The sequence below is a fragment of the Ranitomeya imitator genome, chromosome 2, assembly GCF_032444005.1.
Source record: "Ranitomeya imitator isolate aRanImi1 chromosome 2, aRanImi1.pri, whole genome shotgun sequence".
In the NCBI taxonomy this organism is placed as follows: domain Eukaryota; kingdom Metazoa; phylum Chordata; class Amphibia; order Anura; family Dendrobatidae; genus Ranitomeya; species Ranitomeya imitator.
This window is the reverse complement of record NC_091283.1, coordinates 796453583-796474276: the sequence shown is the minus strand read 5'-3', so window position 1 is coordinate 796474276 and position 20694 is coordinate 796453583. Positions and strand designations below refer to the sequence as shown.

The window sequence follows — 20694 nt, the reverse complement described above, 5'->3', positions numbered from 1 at the left end:
TAAGCAGGATGTTAAACCCCCGTTGATTGGCTTCCATGTAGCTACAATTACAATGAATTGTGAAGTTGTGCGTTACGATGGCGGTCTATAGGCTGGTGCTTGTCGGATGCCTTCTTCTAGACTTCTAATACTATTTCTGATGATTGCGTTATCTAACATGGATTATTTTTCCCCCCCAGATTATATGTTGACGAGCCTTCGGATTCTCCGGAAAAAAAGATCACCCTTCTCGAATACCTCAGGCAGCTGTCCAGGCACCGAAACTTTGTGTGGTTTGTGTGCATGAACCTGGTGCAGGTAAGATCCTCGCACATTGTCCGTACTGATCACAAGAGCAAATAGGACACACCTAGGCACATAGAGGCGCCACCATTACTGACAGCCTCATAAATGGTGATCGGATCACAATGGAACCACAGGCGGGGCGGCGGATTTCATCACCTCGCTGCTCGTGTACGGACTTATCTCCCCAAGAGATGATGGTCATACACACCAGATGGAGAATGGCCAAGAGATGCGTCACCGGCGAGGATCATCCTCACATTTCCCATAATATGCTTGGCTGAATGTACTTATTAATCCGTAAGGAGACACAAGCGTGAGACAGACACTTCTAGCGCTGTGGTGGGTGAGATGGAAACCAATAGATTTGGGGACAACAGACGCTCATCATCTATCATTCCCTGACAACAGACATTTAAATGGATATTCCCATCTCCAAAATCCTATCCCAATATGTAGTAGGTGTACTAATAATAATATTCGCAAATACCTCCAATTAGAAATGTAGTATAGTTCTTCTGATTCACTATGTCTCTTTTCTCATGTGCAGGCATTGCAGGACCTTGGGTATCCATGGTTACGTCCACTGATATAGTGACAGCTAGTGGTTGTAACCATGGATACCTAAGGTCCTGCAGTGCCTGCACATAAGAAAAGGGACATAGCAAATCAGAAGAACTATACTACATTTCTAATGGTAGGTACATGCCGCTATTATTATTATTATTATTATCACACCTACATATTGGGACAGGATCTTGGAGATGGAAATGTCCCTTTACGTTTGCCTTGAGTCCATGACCCTGTATCATACGGTACTAGAGAGGTCCAAACATGGTAATTTAGCACACATCACGTGCTGACAGCGCGTAATAGAGTTTTACAGAAGCAAAGAAGATTATCTGATGCCAAATACATAACTTTCCAATGTCACAAGTAAAAGCAACTAGCCAGGCAGATGTGTCCAGATTACTCTCCAGCTTTTTTGGAAAGTAATTTTCGACACATAAATGTGTTATCGAAAATAACTAATTGTTTAAATTAGGCTCTTGCTTTACATGCATTTTAAAAAAAAAACATTTTTGGCAATATTATTTTGAACGTATCACGATTTGTAGTAAAAAGGAAAAAAAAAATGTCAATTTTGACATTTTCACAGTGGGGCCCCTAGGGCTATTTTAGACTCCCACTTCCTGTTCTTTCCAGAAGAGTTTTCATCAGGCTCATTATCAGCAGAGGCAGGATTACAATGACAGGTGACACCTCTAGATGTAGCTGATGACGCAGAAAGGATGACATCTGACCCTGCTCCATCTCCCTTCACAGTGACCTTATGCACATGCTCATTAGATGCCTCAATGTAAAAAATGAAACTGGGGGGGAAAAGTGCACTCAATAGGCTGACCCTATTTAAGGAGGAAAAATAGTAAAACGTTGTTCCTCACCGTGGGTTTGGTGTGGTGCCCCTGTTTAGAATTCCACATGGTGATGCCTTGTGGATGGGTGGGGGAGGACCAAAAAAAAAAAACCTGGTTAAGTGAAAAAGCATTTTAAAAGTTCAGCTGTGCAAATGGAATAGAGTTTCTTGCTGTAAGAGCGGATGCAATGAGGTTTTTTTTTATTCAGTCAACGCATTTCAAGTCACAAAACGACAAGTCAGTACAAAAGTTGGGGTCTTGGTGTGTTCATTGCTGCTAATGTGCATGTGAATTTCCTGAAACATGAAGTGTTAGTCTAGAATGGTCCCAGTGGCCGGTGTGTAAAGTGCTGCGACATTTCTTATTTTTATTTTTAATGCAGATTGTGATATGAGGGAAAAAAAAAAAAAAGCTATTGCCAAAAATTGAAAAGAAAATATATTTAACGCAAAAACCTGATTTTAAACAAAAGGTCATATTGGAATTACACATTCCCTTTAAAGAGTAAGTAATGTTTTTACATTTTGTAAGCCTTTTAATTCCGTGCAGATCAATGATTATCCTGGTCCGGAGACCTCCACCGATCACTTGAAAGCCCCCAAGAAGTGCACAACTCGGACAGCTTTCTATTGAGCCCACGCTCTGCGGGGTGGGCTCGCGCCTTTCTTTTCAGCTGCGCCCTTCGGAGAAACTTGCACAGAATTAAAGGGTCATAAAATGTAAAAACAATTGTCTAGATCTTCAGTTATAGTTTCATAAATACATATCTGTTGGTTAATCTTGTTTATTTTTAGGCATTTTCACCCCTCTGGACATTGGGTGTGCCTCCAAAATACCATTAAGTATACAGCAGCCCTTCTGCATTGTTTCTGTGTATGGAACAAAGGTTTTTGGCTTAGGGGGGGAAAGCTAGGTGTGTTCTGGCTGGGAGGTGAACTTTGTATTCTCAGTAAGCTGCTTCCTTCTTGATGAAGAGAAAAACAAATGTTTTATATCTGATCATCATAAACTGTTATTTCACTATTACACGTAGAGTCAATAAGTCACTGCCAAGGATCCCAGACCACAGAGTAGGATCTTATAGATTAAAATCAATCGTTTCCCAATCCAGAGATTTGGAGGAATCATTGACCAGTCTACACAGACATTAATGGTTTTCTCCTCCAAATGAACTTTGGTAATGAGTGAACGTTCTCGGACAAGGTGTTATCTGAGCATGCTCGGATGCTCTCGGTTAGAGTGTCTTTGGTGTGCTCGAAAAATATGTTCAAGTCCCCGCGGTTGCATGTCTCACGGCTGTTGGACAGGTGCAACACATGCAGGGATTGTCTGTTACAGTCGCAACACATGGATGGCCTGTCCGATAGACAATCCCTGCATGTGTTGAGGTTGTCGGACAGCCGCAGGGACTTGGAACATATTTTTCGATATGGCACTCGGTTAACACTCAAACAAGCAGAGATCAAGTGCAAAAAGATTTGCGGGAAGGACCCTGAGGTCAAACCGGCTACAATAGGAGTATATCCCAGAATAAGGATATATAAGAAGTGCAATTGCCAGCGCTATCCAAGCTGACACAACTACATAGAACCAAAGAGAAACTACTTAGGGTAATATAAGATAAAGAGATCAAGGTAGAATAATCCATCATTTTATTAGAGATACCACATGACAGGCAAGATAAAAAACAGAAATGTAGAAGACAGGATTAAAAACAACAAAGTGCATAAAAAGAGGAGGCGGGGAGACATCAGCAGCATGGACAAGAGTATAGAGAGAAATGAATATGTAAAGTGCAAGTGCACAAAAAGTGAGTGTTGCAGTGATAGTAATTGGTAATGAAAATCCTACAGTAGGAATCCTAAATAGGTAGAATTAATACTATGACTTACTAGGCCAACATTGGCAAAGTCAGACGTATAATGCTTAAGTAGCCAACAGAAAGTTTACTGACATAAGGTTACTGACATAGGTTCATGCTGTGGAAGTGACTGCCGTCGCCCCTCCCTCCAACATGCATTTCACACGAGCTTCCTCAGGGAGTGATAGAATGGGAAGGTCAAATGAGATTGATATAGGCACTGAGATCATCTCCAAATCAATGAGCTGTAACTTGCTCAAGTGCTAATTAAAGGGCTCACGCAGTGGCTTTCTGGCATTACTCATTACTCATCACTCAGATCGCGAGGCGATGTCACAAGCAGGTGAAGTGAACAAGAGACCGCACGTGCACGCCCCCAAAAAGGCACCATGCACACAACACTGGTGAGGTCACTTTAAATGAGGGTGAGAAGATGGACAGAAGGCAAAAACACGGCTGTCATATAAACACATAGGGAGGCCATAATAGATCTCCATCTGATGAAGTATTAGGGTATGTGCACACGATGCAGAATTAGTGCAGAACTGCAGCAGATTTTTCTGCAGCAGAAACGCTGCAGAACTGCACTGTGATCACAGTACAATGTAAACCAATGTGAAAAAAAAAAAGCTGTGCACATGGTGCAGAAAAACCTGCGCAGAAACGCTGCAGATTTCAAAGAAGTGCATGTCACTTCTTTTGTGCAGTTCTGCAGCGTTTCTGCACCCCTCCATAATAGAAATCTGCAGGTGCGTTTTTGATGCGTTTTTGGTGCGTTTTTTATGCATTTTTTGTGCAGATTTGTGCTCAAAAAACGCATCAAAAACGCATCAAAACCGCACCTGCAGATTCTGCCAGGAGATGCAGATTTAGTGCAGAACTGCAGCAGATTTTTCTGCACCAAATCTGCATCGTGTGCACACAGCCTTACACTTGAAAGATTGCGAAACGCGCGTTGTGGGCCTTTTTGAGGTGGATCTGACCACTGGCACTTATATCGACTACCACTGTGGGTATGAACCTATGAGATGGTGCATACTACTGTAGTCACTCTTGTAGCTATATCTGTACATGATTTATAGCTATCCACCTTATTAGACTATATTTCCTCTATTTTTTTTAATTGTTTTCTATATTTTTCACATCTAGTCTATAGCATTGAATAACGTTTCCAATTTAAGCATGAACTCCTTGTGTCCTCCCTTTTGCTGATATGTCTCTGGAGTTGCTATGCAGTTAGATATTGCCTGATGGCTATTGTTTTGGATCATATATGCATATGATGTGTAGATTCCCTACGATTTTACCCGCTGGGGATGCAGTGATGGCCAGTGGGTATCCATACTGCTGTAATCTGGCCCCGGCCATTTGTCTGTGTTGTCTCCTGTTCTCGGTGTCTTCTGCTCAGACGCGCACTGCGAGGGCAGGATACGCTCGCCGGCCACATGAAGGATGGATTGCTATGTTTCTTTTTTGTTTTGCAGGTGTTTCATTGCCATTTTAACAGTAATTTCTTCCCCCTTTTCCTGGAGCATTTGTTGTCTGACAGAATCTCTGTTTCTACCGGCTCTTTTTTACTCGGTAAGTTGTCAGTTCTCGGTTTTAACTCACTTGCAAGTATTGTAACCAGCTGTGCGGACGTCTATTGCGGGTGTCAGCAGAGTCTCAGACTGCTGCTGAAAAGGAACGCACATGTCTAAAGCCCACCCATATACATTAGATAGTGGTCTTCTCTCCCAACTCCCCTATACCTGGGAGGGTTCTCTGAGACCGCTGCAGCCAGATTAGTCCGGCGGTAGCCGAGAACAAAAGGATCGGCCGTCCAACATCAGATATACACACCAGTCACTGTTATCAGGCCATACACATTCAATATGGCAAATAATCCCCCAAAATTCTGGCCATTATACATTCGTTTTGAATTAATCATCCATCAGACGGTAGAGAGGTCAGTTTTGGCACGTACGGTAGATCCTACAAAGGATCCAACATGAGTATTACACACACATCTGGTCTCATCTGACTACAGACAAAAATTGGTATTTTACAGATGGCTCTTAATACATTGTATTTCTATAGCGCCAACATATTCTGCAGCACGTTACAGATCAGTCTGCCATGGTCCATCGTGAGTGATCAGTAGTGTAATTTTTTCTGACATTCATGTTTTTGGACATCGTCCTCTTTCTTGGCTGCCACCCTGTACTGCACCGATATTATTACTTCACACAAGAAAAGTGACGTTCTATTACATATTGTAAAGTAGGAATGGTTTTCTTTTCTTTTCTCTTTCCCAGGTATTTCTTACATCGCGCCACATTTAAACAACATGTATTTCCTCTCTCTGTGTCGGACGTACGGCGTTTACAGCGTTGTGCGCTGGCTGTTCATCCTGAAGCTGGCCCTCAGTGCACTCATGCTCCTGGCCGGCCCGGACCAAATATATCTACTGTGTATTTTTATAGCCAGGTTTGTGTCATACATTATTTAAAAACTATTTTCATTTCATCTGTCTGTCTCTATGTATGTCACTTTCTCTTTTGCCCCCTCCCCATCTGTCTCTTTTGCCCTCGCCCCCCGTCTGTCGCTTTTGCACTCGCCCCGTCTGTCTTTTTTGCCCTCGCCCACGTCTGACTCTTTTGCCCTCTCCCATTCTGTCGCTTTTGCCCTCACCCCCCGTCTGTCGTTTTCGCCCTTGCTCCCCCGTCTGTTGCTTTCGCCCTCGCCCCCCCCATCTGTCCCTTTTGCCCTCGCCCCCCCACCCGTCTGTCTCTTTTGCCCTCCTCCCCCTGTCTGTCGCTTTTGCCCTCACCCCGTCTGTCTCTTTTGCCCTCGCCCCCCGTCTGTTGCTTTTGCGCTCGCAACCCCCCCGTCTGTCGCTTTTGCCCTCGCCCCCCCCCCCCCCCCCGTCTGTCGCTTTTGCCCTTGCCTCCCCTTTCTGTCGCTTTTTCCCTCGCCCCCCTGTCTGTCGCTTTCACCCTTGCCCCCCGTCTGTCGCTTTTGCCCTTGCCCCCGTCTGTCGCTTCTGCCCTCGGCCCCCCCATCTGTCGCTTTCGCCCTTGCCCCCCGTCTGTTGCTTTTGCCCTCGCCCCCCCTTGTCTGTCCCTTTTGCCCTTGCCCCCCGTCTGTCGCTTTTGCCCTCGGCCCCCCTGTCTGTCGCTTTCGCCCTTGCCCCCCCGTCTGTTGCTTTTGCCCTCGCCCCCCCTTGTCTGTCCCTTTTGCCCTTGCCCCCGTCTGTCGCTTCTGCCCTCGGCCCCCTCGTCTGTCGCTTTCGCCCTTGCCCCCCCTGTCTGTTGCTTTTGCCCTCGCCCCCCCTTGTCTGTCCCTTTTGCCCTTGCCCCCCCGTCTGTCGCTTTTGCCCTGCACCCCCCCCCCCCCCCCTCCGGCTGTCACTTTTGCCCTTATTTCCATTTTGGGATCCCAAAATCGGAAATAAAATCATCCAGTACCGGCCCCATTGATTTGAATGGGTGCAGAGACTTCCTAAAATGTTCTTTGTTTGACTGTTTCCGCTAAAAGTTGTGGTCTCGGGCACACCATGTGAATATGACACAAATGTTCCAGAGATGGACCCGTGAGACATTTATGGCATATCCCGTTTGTCGATGGACAACCCCTTTACCATAATAGACCTTGCCAACATTGACCTAATCTGAGCCAAGATGTAATGTCTGTGGATGTAGTAATGTAGTGTACCATTATTATACAGGCGCATTCAGAGGTCACAGATATGTGGGGCAATACTGCCCCCTAGGGAATGATCTTGACATTGGCACCTTTGGGACTAAAGAAACATGGCGATTACTGGGTCGTCATGTTAGAGTATTGGCATGTTCAAAAATGAGGACTTTTTTTTTTATTAATAAACCCTATTGATAATTTTCATTAATGTTTGAGTAGGTAGGTGTCCCCATGTTCAGGATCCTAAAATCAGTGCATACAACAGCGTGGCTATCTCTGCAGCGTCCCTGCATTACTTAGACCACTTTTTATTTCTCCTGTGGTGGTTCTGGTGGAGAATTGGGGGCTGTAATCCCCCCACAGATTACAGCTGGTGGCTGAGGGCCTCCATAATGGGACATCCTGCGACCGTCTAAGAGGAATGGTACTGGAATCTCGTGGTCCTATCGCTGTGGCCCCATGTTGTCCGCGGTTCCTGGCAGCAGAGACCTTCACTCCATAGTTTCATGTCTTATAATATGGTTGCTTTTCTGTCTTGCCTCGGATTCCTCCATGACTGACTGGCAGCAGCGTTGTTTGTCCCCGACCATCGCGCCGTTACTCGCCAATAACCACCGTGTGTTATCCGCTCATTGCAGCAACCGTGTCTTCACTGAAGGGACTTGTAAACTGCTGAACCTGGTGGTCACCGACTTGGTGGATGAAGACTTTGTCCTCAATCGCAGAAAGCAGGCGGCCTCAGCGTTGATGTTTGGAATGGTTGCCTTGGTAACCAAACCTGGCCAGACCATGGCTCCACTTATCGGTACATGGCTGCTGTGCGTCTACACAGGTAAGCTGAGACCACCACTGTTTTACCTCATCTTTGGATGTCTTTTACTGTACGTCAGCATTTTATTATGTAGAACACATTTAAAGGGGTTGTCCATTTTTATTTTAATAGATGTTAGGAACGTGAGTACAGGTTCTGCTCCTTCCTCCCAGAATCTACTGTTGTCAAAATGGCCGCTGGTGGAGGATCATGTGACCAGGCATGTCCGTCTGCTTCCTCCAATTGAAGACTTCTTTCACGAGTGAAGTGTTTTTCTATTGGAGGAGGCAGACGGACAGGCCTGGTCACATGATCCTCCACCATCGGCTTTTTTGACAACCGGAGAGTCTGTGGGGGAGGAGGAGAACCTGTAATATTTATATATACCGCAAAGGCACATCCCAACACTTATGTTAAAGTAATGATACAGTGACCAACTCATTAAAATGAAGCTTATAGGGGTTGTCCAGGCTTGGGTGCGCTGTCCAGATTCTCCAGCACTGGAAGCAGGTAGTCATGTGACTGCAAGTATGCAATTTGCATATTTCTGGCCACATTCTGACTAGACATGTCTGGCCTCGATTGATTCACTTGTATTGAGTGAGATTATGTACGTCTAGTCTGCCCGTGACCGCATATATGCAAATGACATGCTGGCACTGGAGGATCCTGACAGCCCGCACTGTGAGGATTCCCAAGTCTGCAGTCACTCTACAGTCCCCAGCCTGGAGAGCCCCTTTAACGAAATAGAGCTGGCTAATATTGCAAATTACTACTAATATACGGATATGTCTTTCTATGTGTCCGACTTCTGCAGAGTCTCAGTAACAATTCTCAGGTATGTCTGTGGAGTGCTGGTGTGGCTGCCGGGGTGGTTGGTTTTTCAATACACCTTGTAAGCCTTAAAGGGATTTTCCATAATTTTAATATTGGTATCCCAGATACTTTGGAAAGGTATTTGATGTCAGATTGGTGGAGGTTCAACTCCTATTGCCTCCACTGGTCAGAGGACAGTGGTGCATGGGAAGCGGCACAGCGCCTTACATTGTGTGGTGGCCGGGAGTGGTACTGCATATTATATCGGTGAATAGGAATGCGCTTGCCACTATATAATGTATCAACCTGTGCCACATACCAATGCACCGCATCCCCTTCAGGTAGCTGATCAGTGAAGGAGCTGTGGATTAGACCCCCGCCCGTCTGATATTTATGACCATTTTATAAAGTCCCATAAAACGACTTTATATTGGTTTTGGGGCTGAATATAATTTTTGACATTCCTTCCATGTGACTACAGATCTCTGAATCCTAAGAGTTTGCACAATCCATACTGTCAGTGTTTTGCTCCGCTGTCAGCTAGAGTATGTGATCTCAATAGTTGCCATCATCTGTCGACTAGCTTCTCATCCGCTTATGTTAATAACACATTGCGAGAACCAGGAATATTGCTGCTCATCACATGACCGCAAGTATGAAAATCACATATTTACAGCCAAGAGAGTGAAATCCGACAGTGTGAATATTGCACACTGTCAGGAGTCGGCAATCTGGGTTGTCTCAAGTGCCTGTCTTCAGGAACACATTGCTCCAGTGCCTCCCGGCTTCCTGGGGGATAGTGACAGTGCACTCCTGAAGATTGACCGCTCAGCCAGGCTGCCGTCCCGGACTGTGCGCTCTCCCATGCTGATGGCAGCCGAATCTTTGGCTCTGCAGCTCAGAAATCTGGCCAGCTTCAGAGCAGTTCTTGCAAGCACTCTCCCCCTAGACTAGGTAACCAGACAATTCTGAGGTGGTCGGTAACTTGGCAACAAGCTGTAAACTATATAGAATTAAACGTTCCTCCTTTCTTGAGAACAGAGTAAAATAATAATTTTTTTAATTATTTTGCGATATTTCCAATTTAATAAGGTGAAACCGCCCCTTTAATGTATATAATGTTGACTTGTATGTATTTGGTTGCAGGCTATGACATCTTTCAGAGGGATGCGATGAATAATATCAACACGGAGCCGCAGATGGATCCGAGCCGCGTGCTCTCGGCCACCCTCCGGCAGGGATGCTTTTATCTCCTGGTATTCATCCCCATCGCCTGTGCGCTCCTGCAGATTTTTACCTGGTCACATTTTACTCTCCGTGGAAAGCGACTCACAGCGGTGAAATCGTATCGTGAAAATCAGACTCAGAATGTTCTTCCTCAGGATATCAAAAACATATGACGGACAGTGTAGGACACAGAGACGATGACAGGCCGCCCCATGGCACAGGGTACGAGAACACGGTGACCTGGTGATTGGGGCGGCCACTGCGCCAGCAAACAGCTGACATTCGGATATGCTCATTGGGAACAATCCATTACTCTGATCCTTAATACATGTAGGGGCCAAACTTTCCATTCCAGTATAGAGGAATCATTTAAAGGGACATTAAACCCTCGAATGCAGGAGGGATATGAAGAAAAAAACAGACTAAAGTTACCTGTGTGCAAACACGCAACGTTCCATCTCCGGGTCCCTGCTATGTTTTACGGGGCCCATGGAGAGGATGGCGCTTACATTCTCTGATTTCCATTGCACACAGCATAGCCTACAGCCTATATGTATCAGGCGGACGGCTATCCCTTCCAGACACATACATGCTCGATCGAGTGTGTTAGTTGGTGCGAATCGATCCGCAGAAGCCGGTCCATCAGCGATGTCCGTGATCTGAGCCCTGAATGCAGCCTGATTGTATCTGCAGCTCTTCTTTTGATTAGCCGGCCTGTGCGTCATGCCGCAATCGTATCGTCGTGCCAGGCTGGCTAATCAAAAGTGCAGCTAGGGATGGATGCCGCAAGTAAGAGGTGGTTCTCAGTGCTACCGGCCAGCGACTGTCATAGCCACTAGATTCCCACCAACTCTAGTGTATGTGTCTTATCAATGGGGAAAGGAAATTAGCCACTGCCAGGCGAGAACGAAAGGATCACTGGTGATGAGTGAGCATGCTCGGATAAGGTGTTATCTCAGCATGCTCGGGTGTTATCCTAGTGTCTTGGGCGTGCTCGAATAATATGTTTGAGTCCCCGCGGCTGCATGTCTCACAGCTTTTAGACAGCCACAACACATGCAGGGATGGCCTGTTTGTTAGGGAATCCCCGCATGTCAGACAGGCATGAGACATGCAGCAGCGGTGACTCGAGCATGCCCAAGACACTAGAACACCCGAGCATGCTCAGATAACACTATATCCGAAGACGCTGGCTCATCACTAGTAATTACCAATTCTATCTGCTCTCAGGGTAGAGGTCGGGAAACCACCGCACATATTAAATGGTCATCAGGTCCCTCTCAAATCGGAGGGCTCGGCTGACATGGATTGAAGATGTAAGACCACCTTAAGTTGCCTTTTCCTAAATCTCCCGTTTCACATAGACTAGATGGACAGAACATGAACAAGGCGGACACCATACTGTATCTTCTAACTTTAGCGTCCCTGTAAGGAGACTGGTGGCAGCGGTGACGAGGAATAGCTGCCGTCCACTCTGGATGACGTACTGTGAACTTCTTAGCAATGACCGGCCGTCACATGTGTTACTTGCTGGCAGGTAATGTTCTGGAAAGACCGCGTGGGCCGAATACCTGCAGATATATTGGTAATCCACCGAACGTGCACCAAACCCTCTGCAGTTGTCACATTGGACTTCTTTTTTGCATCCTATAATAAGCCGGTGCCATAGCTGATTAATGTACATTTTTGGTTCTTCTGTGTACAGTGATGTAAAATGTGAGACTGGCCTTTTGTAATGTGACGAACCCGTCCATTTTTACAGGACGTTTCCACTTATATAACTGAAGACGTAATTTATCCTCGCAGTGATTCACGTGATCCCGGGTTATTTCCCTCCTATGACCTCCCTCCCTGAGCGATCCAAGGTTCCTTATCAAACACTGTCTTCCTGGTGGGTGACGACCATTCGCCTAATAAGCACTGGGGTACAAATGATTATGGGCCATGCCATTGGCTGTACAGTACACTGCCTCTCCTTGGTCCACAGACTTGCCCCTGGCCATCCCAGTGTGAAAACCTGAGAAGATTTTCTATATTTATATATTGCCTTCAGGTGGAAAAAAAAATACATGAATTTTTTTTTTTTTTTTAAGACTGGGAATCTGGATGTAGAGAATGATGAACATGCAAGTTAGGGCCCTGTTCACATCTGTGTGCTTTCTGTTGTCTAAATCTGCAAGGGAGGCTAAAAAAAAAACGAGACCAAAGCGTTAATGAGACACAATGGAAAGCGAATACATTTCAAAAACCTGACCTGCACATCCAAACATAGACTGAGTGTGAACAGGTGCTGAACCCAGAGTCGCCAACTCGTATATAGTTAAGTAAATAAGGCAGCACACTGCAGCGCTAAAACATGCAAACTTGAAAACACGAAATTTGAACTGCATTACTGCACTAGAAATATGAAAAATGAGAGCGTTTAGCGCATAAAAATGGCCAATTTTATGTGTAACTGGTAGCCTCTTTACGGCAATTACAGCAGGTCCAATACCCCTCCACAGAGAGAGAGAATTTTAGTCTAGGAAGAGGTTTCACATGTACCCATTCAGATGGAGAAGTTTATTCTCAGCGAGGAAAGGCAAGTGTAGGACCTGGAATAAGAGAGATGCCGTAAAGTGGCTACCAGGTACACATAAAATTGGCCATTTTTATGCGCTAAAAGCTCTCATTTTTCATATTTCTAGTGCAGTAATGCAGTTCAAATTTCGTGTTTTCAAGTTTGCATGTTTTAGCGCTGCAGTGTGCTGCCTTATTTACTTAACAATGGAAAGCGGGGCATGTCAATGACGCCCGCCGTCACTTTCCTGAAGGGTCTTCATCAGCGTCTTTTCAGTTGTTTCTGGTGGTCTTTGCCGCTCAAAGAATAAAACATTGCTTCTCTCAAACCCTGAAGTGGTTAAAAAAAAAAAAAAAAAAAAAAAGCCATGAACACGTGCACAGCAGTCACTTTACATTGCTGTGCATTAATTTTTTTTTTTTAGAATCTGTCTGAAAAAGCCGCCGTGTGCACGTCTGAAAGTGATGACTCATGAACACCATAAATCTAATTCTGTAATTTTTTACACCCCTTCCAGTGGTCCCAGCTGTTTATTATCTTAATATAGAGCCACAAATCTCCTAAAAGCACATACTGTAGGGCTTTTTTCGTTATTGTACTTTAACCTTTTTTTTTTTTTTTGTCTACTTTCTGTTGCTTTTCGCCTGTTTTTTTTTATTTGCACCTTATTTTTATAATTTTAAATAGTCCATTTTATGTCTTTTTTTTTTTTTTCCTCCTGTTCGCCATTGTGGGACTTTTTGGGGGTTTCCAGTTGCTTTCTTAAGATTCATCAGTAGACTTTTTAAAAAGACGCTTTTTTTTTTTTTGCACAAAATATACTCCAGTCCCCCTGCAGATTAATTTCATAAATATCTCAATTTTTGTTTTATTTTATCCCACAAATTTTGCAACATTTTAATGGAAAATGCAAATATTTGTGCTAAAAAAGTCACTTAAGAGCATAAAGTAAAAAATGTGTTTTTTAAAGACACCGTTTTGAAGGCTATGGCACAAAAAATCATCCACGAATACCTTTTTAGAACGGCCTAAGGACACAGATTGAGTTGAAAGTGGTCTATGGGCCGGAATCTGCGGAGGCCATAAGTGATGGACCTTTCACTGACCCGGGGCTACATTATACTAAATATTATGCAGTAAGCTCCCATTACTGGTGGTTGCAGGGAGCAGGCTGTGGTATAAATCTAATGTATCCATTTTTTTAAAAAAATTTATACATTATGAAATAGATCTTAGACCTGATGAGGCTGGTGCACTTATTTTTAAAATCCATGTCTTGACTGGCTAGATAATTATCAAATTAAAATGAGTTTATAACTTCACCTAGAACCGGACTCTTAAAATGCTAACTTTAAAACCTTGCTGACATATTGTGGGTGCGGGTATATGGAGCAGGAACAGGAGCTGAGCCCCCTCCATACAGGGTGGGTGATGGTCGTATTGTAGGCAACCAATATCGGCCTCTAACAGCAGCAACCAGGGCAAACTCAGATTGCTGTAATTCAATCCTATAGCTGCTGCTGCGAGTCTCTGACCGCAATATTTAATTGGGAGACCGTGGCAGAGACTGCACCTCTTGGACTAGTCAGCTTGTTCCTCGCACTTTCCAGTGTTTTATTTTTTCCCCCCAGGTTATAGTGTACATATTAATCTAATCTGATTCATGCTGGCTGTGGGTCGGCAACATTAATCAGCTATCAGGTTGTAGTCTTAAATTTATATATACGGTATATATGTATATATATATATATATTTTTATTTTTTTTTAAATTTTATGTCTTAATTTTTTGTGATCACTAGTGCAATTAATGTTAAGTGTTACTTTCTTTCACCTTCTTTAAATTCTACCATCATGTTGGTGATATAACAAAGGTATCAGTGACGAGCTTTTTTTGGTTTTCGTTCTTTCGACCTACAACCGACGATAAGAGGCTTATTGTAACTAAGAGGATTTATTTTAATTTTTTGTGAAACGTACTGTATATATATATATATATATATATATGTGTATATATATATATATATATATATATATATACATACATTTTTTGCCAAGGTTATATTTTGAGGAAAATGCTCTTCCAAGCTAATCATTTATATAACATCAGTATCTGGATCATTTACCGTAGTCCCTATTTCCATCTATCTCCTCCCTTTTGATTGATAAAGCCTGAGCTGTCAATCAGAGCATGGGCGGTGGAGAGATCGGGAAACTAAGCAGGGGAGAAGGCGCCGTTACATGTTCAGCCCCATCATGAAGCACTGGGTTAGACCTGTCAGTCTGCGCGGACAGACGCCAATACCTATTAGACCAAGGGTGATGACAATGTCAGCCATTTAAGAACATTTGGTGAAATGTATCAATGACCGCCATCTTATCCAATCGGTCATCTGGAAAAGAGTTGGCCGTGTTTATCCTTTTCGGCCAATAGTCGGATATAAGATCTTTTGACCACCAGCCAGCTGTATTTGAGAGAACGTTCTCAGAATTATTATTCGTTCTTTGCCCGGTATCATTGAATATGTCTTACCAATTGGACTGCAACAACCACTGCGGACTAACTTGTGTATGTATCGGCAAAATGATCGCTCGGTCAGTGGTCAACCTACTCTCCAATAAACATGACTGATATAATTTCTCTACACTAGCCCACCCATAACCACATTATTCTTGGCAGATCCCACCATTAGACTTGGCCCAGCCATCTATTGAGATTTTTTGGGGTGTTATGGGACAATAATTTGTTCCATGAATGTGGGAATTTATATGATGTGCCATTTGGATCAGATGTCATATGGATTTCCCATCACTTAAAGGAATTGTCTAGTTCTGGAATACAGTGTTAGATGATGGCAATCCCTTGTCCCATGAGCTAAGTTGGAGCAGCCACGAGCGCTTTTGGACAAGCAGATCCATCTAAACAAAACATGGGTAGCTCATTGATGTGGGTGCGGTGTAATACTACTTTTCTCCTGTGGTGGCGCTGCAGGGAAAATTCCCAGAGATTAAATCGTAAATTGCAGCTTTCTTATAGGGGCAAACTGGGAGTGCGAGTGTTCAGCTTCTAAACCCAACTGTGACCACTGCAAGTCCTGACCTATACTTGGTAACTCTGATATTTGCAGATCTTCCCGGCCGTGTATGAATGTATATTCCTCATATCATCTCAGGACTGCTACCGTTTGCTGGGGATCAGCTGTGTCACTGCCATGCTCACATGAATTATGATAATTTGCCATAAAATAAAGTCTATTTTCTCCAAAGTGGTGTAAGTTGTTTTTTTCACTCGTGCTATAACTCATCAACATGACACGTTTTGAATAAGATTCTGTTTTATTTTAGGAATTTTATGTGTTTCGGGCATCGCCAGCTGACACCATTTTACTTGTGCACAGTACAGGATCGGGCAAATTTTTTTACAAAAGAAGGAAAAACAAAAAGTGAACGGAAACACTGTTGGCCATCATATGATAGAAGCTACTATAGCGGAGAACATGGCCGCAGTTTGGCAGGTGGACCTTTTATGGACTGATGTCTGAGCAGTTATCATACATCATCCCAGACATCTACAAGACAGGACAGTTGTCGTTCCGGGTAGGGTTTGCAGATAGGGAACCCAAGATGCCCACAAACATCCCACCTTAGCCTTTTACCCCACTGAAGCGGATCAGAAACCCCCCAACGACCTGATACTAAAAGGGGCGTATAGATGTAAGAACGATGAACCTTAGTACAAGGACACTGAGACAACATAGAAGACAGGACGGTGTAGAATCAACTCTGGGGATTATACTATGAACAGAGTCCAAACTTTCACCATATTTTTAAGTGTGTACCCCTCTTCTCAATGGGTTGGGTCCCATTACTAATCAGCGCCCATACATTAGCTACGATTTAGACCATTATAATCAACTGGTTTGGTGAAAAATGTTTTTGTCCGTCCGCTCACCATTTGTAACCCTTTCAATACAGTCCAGTTTTGTGTGTTGGATTTTGTTCTTAGTGGCAGATATAGTCTATTCATCAATGGCTCCAGACCCATCCTTCATCAGCCCATTTTCATCCAATACGTAACCCTTAACCCTTCTTTTCCAGCATCTTTAAGCTAAACAGAGGATAACAGTCTGGGGGATTAATCCTTGCTTAGAGCTCATTTTTAGGTGGACCTCAATGTTTCCTTAAATATTCTTTGGGGATTAAATCACACAACAGGGAACTAGAAAAATAATCCTCGTCTTGGGACCATAAAGCTGAGATTTTGTCCTGGGAACAAGCCCATATTTTGTGATAGCTCTGCTATTGAGCGCTGTCAGACCGTAGAGAAGATACATCTGAAATGACCAGGCCGACCACCAGTCTGACACCCCAAACTACCACCGTCATAAGGATATATAATACTGTCAGCGCTAGCTACAAAATCTGATGTCAGGGGAATCAGCGGACATTTTACAGACGCAAGATTCTGTCCTTAAGGGAAGGATCACACTGTCATATAACGAGGAACGCAGTGCTCAGACTGGCCGTCGGCTCTCCAGATCTAAGCGGGACAGCTGCATAGAAATACATGCTGTACCACAGGGATCAGATCTGCCGGCCAGTCCGAGCACTGCGTTATGATCCTCGTCCGAGTTATACGGTTGTGTGACCCTTCCCTAAAGTATAGTCACGTGCCATCGTACATGGACAATATGTCTGCATTCCACACGCTATAGGGAAGTGTCCTCAAAAATAACCTATGGGGTCAGCAATCCCATAAACCGCTCTGTCTGCATGTTATGGAATACTTAACGCCATCATTTCTAGATGATAATGGCTCTTCTGAACGCTGTGAACAGAGCGGGGCCACAAATTCAGATGTCTGTGAAACATGGTCCAAGTACAGATTGTGATATCTAGACTAACCCGATAGATAGATATATACACACACACATATATATATATATATACATACACACACACACACACACAGCTCTGGCAAAAATTAAGAGACCACTGCAAAAATGTTCAGTTTGTCTGATTTTTCTCTTTATAGGTATATTTGAGTAAAATGTAAATTGTTCTTATATTCTGTAAACTTCTGACAACATGTCTCCGAATTTCCAAGCAATAATTTTTGTATTTTTTTTCTGAAAAGGAGAAGTGATCAAAATTAAAAAACCCAGTGCCTTCACACCTCAAATACTGCAAAGAAAACAAGTTCAGAATCATTTAGAAACAACAACACTAATGTTTTATCTCAGGAAGAGTTCAGAAATCAATATTTTGTGGAATAACCATGATTGTTAATCACAGCTTTCATGCGTCTTGGCATGCGTTCCACCAGTCTTTCACACTGCTTCTGGAGCAAAAATGGAAGCAGTTCTCCTTTGTTTGATGGCTTGTGACTATCCGTCATCCTCTTGGTTACATTCCAGAGGTTTTCAATGGGGTTCAGGTCTGGAGATTGGGCTGCCTTGACAGGGTTTTGATGTGGTGGTCTCTTCATTTTTTGCCAGAGCTGTATATATATATGGCGGCGTTTGGGCCAGATATCCCAGCCTGTACTGGCATAGTGTTTCATGGCGGTCTGAATTGGGCCTGTGTTCCCTACACTCAGGTTATGCGATTTTTTTTTTTTTTTAATTTACTCAAGAATAAGTGCCTGTCCATTTTTGCCCCCCAAATTTTGGCATTTATACAGTTGCCAGCAGCAGCACTAGTATGGTACCTGCTGCTGGCTAAATGCGGAGACTCGTCCCCTTTATGAAGCGTCTACATCTTCAGCCCCATATTGTAAAATCCGCTGTCCTGTAATGAAACACAAAAGCCGCTTTCATGTTTCGTTACTTACATCACGGGTACATGTAAACCCTTATGACGTCTGTTCCTTTAGGTAAAGGTTGGAAGGAACTGTCCTGACATGGTTCTTCAATAATCCTATACTGATGCGCAATAAAATGGCCACTTCCATACACCATCCATAGTCCGCTCTGTTATAGATTTCCACTGATGTCAGGATTTAGTGCTGGGATATGAAAGCAGAAGCCAGGGTAATAAATATATAGGAAACACATTAGGTTAGACATAGGGGACTTGCACTACTTAGTTATAAGACGTGGCTAGTGACATAGTGGTCACCAATGGTTCTTGTATCTGTGTCAGTCAGCACATTCAGCCATCACAGCAGTCAGACGGCCGTGTTACTCACGCGAGGATCACATTGCAATCCTCGGACTGGTGTCCCCTCTCCTGACAGCTGTATAGAGATACATGCGAGCATGCTCAGCTCAGGAGAGTAATACGGCAGCCTGTCTGCGCCCATGATCTCCGTCTCACCCCGTCTGCTGTTTGGTGCATTCACACTGCAGCGTATGTCAGATACACGTCTGAGGACTTCCCATGGGATAACGCCAATGGTGCTATATAGACATACAATGACAGGTCACCCATAGGCTACAATGAAAAAAAATTATAATAATGCAATATTGTTTTTGTTTTGAACCTGTTACCGCCGCATAGAAAAGGTATCCCGGATACATACATCCTTTTTTCCCTCCATGGATGCACTTAATCTACAGATCAGGAACTTTTCTGGTGCATACAGTGTAAATGCAGCCTTAGGATTCTAAAAGAGCCGCTCCCTGTACCTACAGGTCACAAACATTCAGTTATAGGACTCGCTGCCCCCATACACACATCGTTAAAGGGTTAGTCCAAACATCAAAACTTATGTCCGATCCACATTAGATAACTTTCTGATCATGTGTGGCTGTAAACCCCACAGCTCCGGATCACTCAGCCTAGAAATCCCCAATCAGAAAGGAGAGTCGGCTATAGACTGCAGTCCAATAAAAAAAAAAAATGGAGAATTTTGGTTCCTCTTTGAGGTTCCCCACCGCTCATGACCTAGAATAGGTGATAACTTGCCATATTGAGAATACCCCTTTAGCAGGGGGATTCCAATCTAACAGCCCCCTGTATCTCAGCTTCCTTCACCCTAATTTTTGGGATATTAGGATTAACTGCAACTATAATTTTAAAGGGGAAAAAAACCACAATCTCAAGATCTCTTAAAACTTAGTAATGCAAATATAAACAAGTTTTATAACTACTATCCTCCTGAAGGGTAATGAAGCCAATAAATAATGGATCAGTGGCCAGTCCATATTGTTGAAGAGCACTTATATACGAAAGCGTTAGGTTTCACGTAAAATACAGCAGATATATACAAGGCTCAATGATGGAGACATGAGAGGCATTACCACCGAGCAGATATGATAAATGCGGAGAGGAAGGGACTCGGGGCCCCGTGCAACCGTGGGGGAATAATGCGATTATAACTAGATCTGGGCCTACATTGGGGGATCCAATGGTGGGGGAGACAGCAGGCGGGATAGGCTTGTCATGCAGATCTGTGCTTTTCAATACCGCCATCATACCGCTTCATCGTTCCAACTTAGTGTATAAAGACAAAAATACGTTTTTTTTTGTTTTTTAAAGGCAAATGTGGTATGAACGATAATAAAACAAAGGCAAACATAAGCCCTAATGGACAGGTGTAACGCAGCTGATGGTAGCGGACAGACTGCATGACACATAGTGGGATTCCTTACTATGTGCTTCATAGGACAGAAAAAAAATAAATATGAGCAGCTAAGACCAGGACAGCGACTGCGGGGTCTTCGGGAGCTGTGATATTTGTAGTTTCACAACCACCTGAGAATCCAGTGTAGCTTGAAAAGGGACTAAACTAAAACAGCACCCCTTTTGTCAATAGGTTGTCATTGGTATTGCATTCCTTTGGATCAGGTTGAGCTGCGCTACCGCATATAGACCAGGAGTGGCGCTGTTTCTGAAATAATTCAATCCTGCTTTCCTCTTGTTAAAGGGAACCTGTGAGATTAACCATGCCTCCTACCTGTGGGCTGTCTATCAGTCACATAAATCAATGGAAAAGATTAATTTTAAACTGTTCCTTTAAATCCCTGCTCATTTTAGTCTGGAGTCCAGTGGACGGGTCACACGTAGTGATTGATAGCTATATCAGCGCACAGCTAT

At 43.8% G+C, this 20694-nt stretch overlaps 1 protein-coding gene across 4 annotated transcripts in view; it reads left to right on the top strand.

Moving 5' to 3' along the window:
- Positions 1-12997, top strand: part of MFSD13A (major facilitator superfamily domain containing 13A) — a 31472-nt gene extending 18475 nt beyond the window's left edge. For 3 of the 4 annotated variants that reach the window (XM_069753725.1, XM_069753724.1, XM_069753726.1), the window contains exons 5-9: positions 180-297; positions 5046-5142; positions 5859-6030; positions 7881-8074; positions 10016-11043. In XM_069753725.1, the coding sequence (XP_069609826.1) occupies positions 180-297; positions 5046-5142; positions 5859-6030; positions 7881-8074; positions 10016-10269 (835 nt within the window). In that variant the 3' untranslated portion in view covers positions 10270-11043. Of the gene's footprint in view, positions 1-179; positions 298-5045; positions 5143-5858; positions 6031-7880; positions 8075-10015 lie in introns of all 4 variants that reach the window. The other variant, XM_069753723.1, reaches the window with a different exon arrangement.
- The last annotated feature ends 7697 nt before the right edge of the window (positions 12998-20694 follow it).